The 3,918-nt window shown below is 40.4% G+C and overlaps 1 protein-coding gene across 1 annotated transcript; it reads right to left on the bottom strand.

Moving 5' to 3' along the window:
• Positions 1-219: 219 nt before the first annotated feature.
• ctxn1 (cortexin 1) lies at positions 220-495 on the bottom strand. The gene has a single exon (XM_085930640.1). The coding sequence runs from the start codon at positions 493-495 to the stop codon at positions 220-222; it is 276 nt and encodes a 91-aa protein (XP_085786766.1).
• Between the last annotated feature and the right edge of the window lie 3,423 nt (positions 496-3,918).

The following is a 3,918-nucleotide window of genomic DNA, read 5'->3' as shown; positions in this document are numbered from 1 at the left end:
GTATATTGCACATAAAATTCGATTATATTTTATTGTGGTCCTTTTTCTGAAGAAAATAAAGGTGTTCTTTTCCAAGAATAAAAGACATAATGTAACAAAAATAAAATTTCAAATTCACTTGTTAAAACATGGCTTTTTTTCCATTTACTTTTTCAAACCGCTGTAAACGGTCAAACTAGTAATCGGCCTATGCCTCGTCTAATCTGCACAAACTAGTCTTCATACCAAGGCATAATCAAACTGTCCTCTGTCCAGACCCTCCTTGTGGTCCGTCCACGATGACGCCGGCATGCTGCTGTAGGGGTCCAGCAGGATCCGCACGCAGCGAATCAGCAAGAAGAGCAGCAGGAGCACCAGGAGGCCCACGAAACACAAGGCTGCCGCCTGCTCAGGTTGTCCCACCGCCGGCTGCGGCACCACGGGACCCCTGGCAAAGCTGGGCGGGGCCGGGGAGGACAAGTCGTAGTCCACCACCCAGTAGTTGGTGAAGCTCATTTTGGATGGTAAGTGTATCTACTATGCTTTGATTTGTATTCAGAAATAGTGGTGAGAAGTCTCCCAAGTCACACAATAAAACGGCCCACTGAACTCAGCCTGTTTCCAAGAGAGGGCAAACTGTTCCACGAGGAATAATTAGGAGCACAAGCTCATGAGCCTTCCGCTGTGCTTATTGGCAAGTCCTGGCATGCTCAGAGAATTTGCAAAACTTTCCTTTTTCATATACGATCGACAATAATTATGACAACTTGTCATCGGAGGGCAAGACGAGTCAAAATCTCACAGTTTTCAGCTATTTTGAAGTGTTTTGCGATGTTAAACTCAGGCAGCGTGTCTTCATTTGGAGTCCCTCCATCGAATATCTGAGAAAAAGCAAAATATCAAACATGCATTAGTTTTTTTTTTCCCCCCTTACTCAAAATGTGTATTTTGTATTTAATAAAGAACAGTGACTTAAATGCAATCTTCAAAATTAGTCTCACAACTGGTTAATAGCTCATTTTAATAAGAGATGGTTTTGTTTCTTGGCCAGCACATCAGATATTTTTTTTAATCCTTAATTTATTCATATGACAAAATATATTACTCTATTTGAGGGGAAAAAAAAAGAGCTCAGTTGAAATGAGTCAAGTCAATCAAGTGATGCACAATCTCAAAGTTCCACACTTCCGCTACACTGCATTGGAACATGTACTCAAATAGTAAAGAGGTGCACAGTCTGTCCCTGTCTTGAACCGGAGAGCAGCAAAGCTCAAGATAAATAAATCACAGCCATGACGGAGGAGAAAAATGCGCAGAGACCCTTAGAGAGTTGCAGTGGAGAAACACTCTTTAATGGGCCATGAAGTGAAGAGACGTTTCCTGGGATGCAGGGCATGCTTAGCAGTCAGCAGATTCTATTCCAGGAGGCATGTCTGCTTCTCCAACAACACACACACACACACACACTCCATCGCCAACAGCCCAGTGACTCCGGCAAAGACGTATTGATAGCTCTCCACATGGTGAGACTAACAGCCCCGGTGAAACAAATTGAAGACATCTTGGGAACATAAATGGCCTGCTTCGAGATTGATTATCAAATGGGTCGCAGTTAGAGCAGGTGCACTGCATGCGTGAGGGCAACAGAAAGCTAAATGAACACGACAGCCACATTAGTCGGGATGTAGAAGTAGTGAAAAGTTTACGCAAGAGGCCCATGTGGACTGTCGTGTCATCAAAAGCTATAGCAGGCTTTAAGCAGATATATATTTTTTATATAATTGTAGACATAATAAAGATACATTTTCCACAAATAGAATCTGAGAGCAGAAACCCTGGCTTAATTTTTCATTATTTTGAGGACTTTTTTTTATTTACTTAGTGATATTATGGTAGTTCTTATTTGAAAATAAACTTACTCATCATAAATAGGAATAAAATCACAAGTTATATCTTGACAATTTGAATGAGAAAATGCATTTTTAACACAATAGCTACTTGGTAAGAAGGAAATCTTCACAGACAAAGCACATGCATATTTGTCTTCATCTGACATATTTTACATTCATCTCCATTTTATTTTTTGTAGTGTTGTATAATAGTAGATACACTTTCCCTGAACTGATATAAAGAATATTTTGTTGCCAGAAAAATAAGGATGAATCATACATTTCACATAATGTGTCATAGACAATAGATATTATATACAATAAAATATTAAGATAGAAAATCTTACCTGTGTCACCATTGAGGGGATTCATTGAAGTAGAATCACAATGAAGAAACTCCGGTTTGCGGTTCCCTTTCACGTTCCTCAAGGAACCTCCTCGGCTGTGTCGGGGGCTTTATGTCTGTTGACTTTCAGGGATCCGCCCCACCTCCTCCATCAGTCTCTTTCAGTCCCCTCCTCCTCAGGAGTTTCCCCTCTTTGGATTGCTTGCTACTTAATTTTTCCTCTCAAAGAGTAAAATGTAGAGATATAGTGAAGCTTTTGCCTTATGTAAGATAACTTCAGGGGATATGAAGACTAAAGAGATCCATGCAGCCATCACTCATATGACCAGTTTGGCTTTATCAGTGTTCAGCACAGTGTAAATAATCGAAAAAAATTGTGGACACAATAAACAGAAATGCATTTTGAAGAAAAAAAAAAAAAAAAAAAGCTCTGCAGTGAAGAGAAACAACTGAGAACTAACAACTACCCTACTGCACTAGTATAATGTTTATAAAGTCTACACACCCCTGTTGAAATGTCCATATTTCTTTAACAAAAGCCATTATGTTTAAGTTTAGTGACATATTTTTCCAGACTGTTGTCTGACCTACAAAAACCTGTTAGCATTTCACTCCAATGAATATTTATCAATACTGTACATTGTCGCAAGGTTGCATAATATGATTCTGACCCAGCTTGGCTGCAAGACATGACATAGTTGATATGTGGAACATAAACACATTGAACAGCCAGCCATGTGACCTCCGCTGTGAAATGGAAATAATTGGCACATTAAAACTATACAACCACATGGATAGATCGTATGTGTGTGCGCATCAACATGTCGGCCTCCCTCGAGGTTTAATTAATTGCCATGTGATTATAACAGCGTCCTAAAGGACATTCAGATCAAATCACAGCCATTATAAATATTGAAACACCTCCCGACGGTGTGCTTATGAAAGTCTGAATTGTGTGTCAGGAGGTCAAACTGAAACACAATGGCATAAAACCAGAGCCATTAATATTTTTGTTTTTATCAAATTCTTTCAGGCAAAGCAGCGAGTAAAAATAAGCAAAGACGACAAGTACGATGGCTTTAGGGTATTCCAACATCTGCTTACGTAACGTGATATCGCAATTTTATAGAGCGCCGTTGCTTTAAGTGGCATGTAGCACAAGCTGGGTTTTATATACTGTGTAAGTGGTCCTGCACCACAAAGAACAGGCTGGAATAAGTAAGGAACGCACTGCCCGCGGCTTTTACTGTTGTGTTGGATCTGCCGACCTCATTCATTCAGTCACAATACTTGTTGCACTCACACCTCAAGGTTGTAGAATTGAGCCTCAAGCGCAAATTTTTCTCATTGATTCCAAAAGCTTTCTTTGCTCAAGCGATAATAGTCGCAAGCGCAGAAAGACTTTGTAAGGACGTCCACGGACATTCATCACAAGAGACAGCGATGGAATGAGGTCTGGTATATATTGTGTGGCGCATGTTATTTCAAGCTTGATCTATTGCCCAGCATTTCTATAACGGCACTACCAAATCCATAGGTTTTGCAAGTTGGTTACATAGACATCTATCAAAACGTGGCAGCACTGAAATGAGGAAAAACAAAGGCTGCATAACTTTGATTGGCTGGTGACCAGTTCAAGGTGTCTCCCGCCTACTGCACGCCCGTGACCCTCGTGAAGGTTCGGCTAATGGAAGGATTCAGAAA

This window comes from Syngnathus leptorhynchus, chromosome 14 (assembly GCF_054491065.1).
Source record: "Syngnathus leptorhynchus isolate UIUO chromosome 14, UIUO_Slep, whole genome shotgun sequence".
NCBI lineage: Eukaryota > Metazoa > Chordata > Actinopteri > Syngnathiformes > Syngnathidae > Syngnathus > Syngnathus leptorhynchus.
The sequence above is the reverse complement of the archived record's forward strand: the minus strand, read 5'-3'. Positions and strand labels throughout refer to the sequence as shown.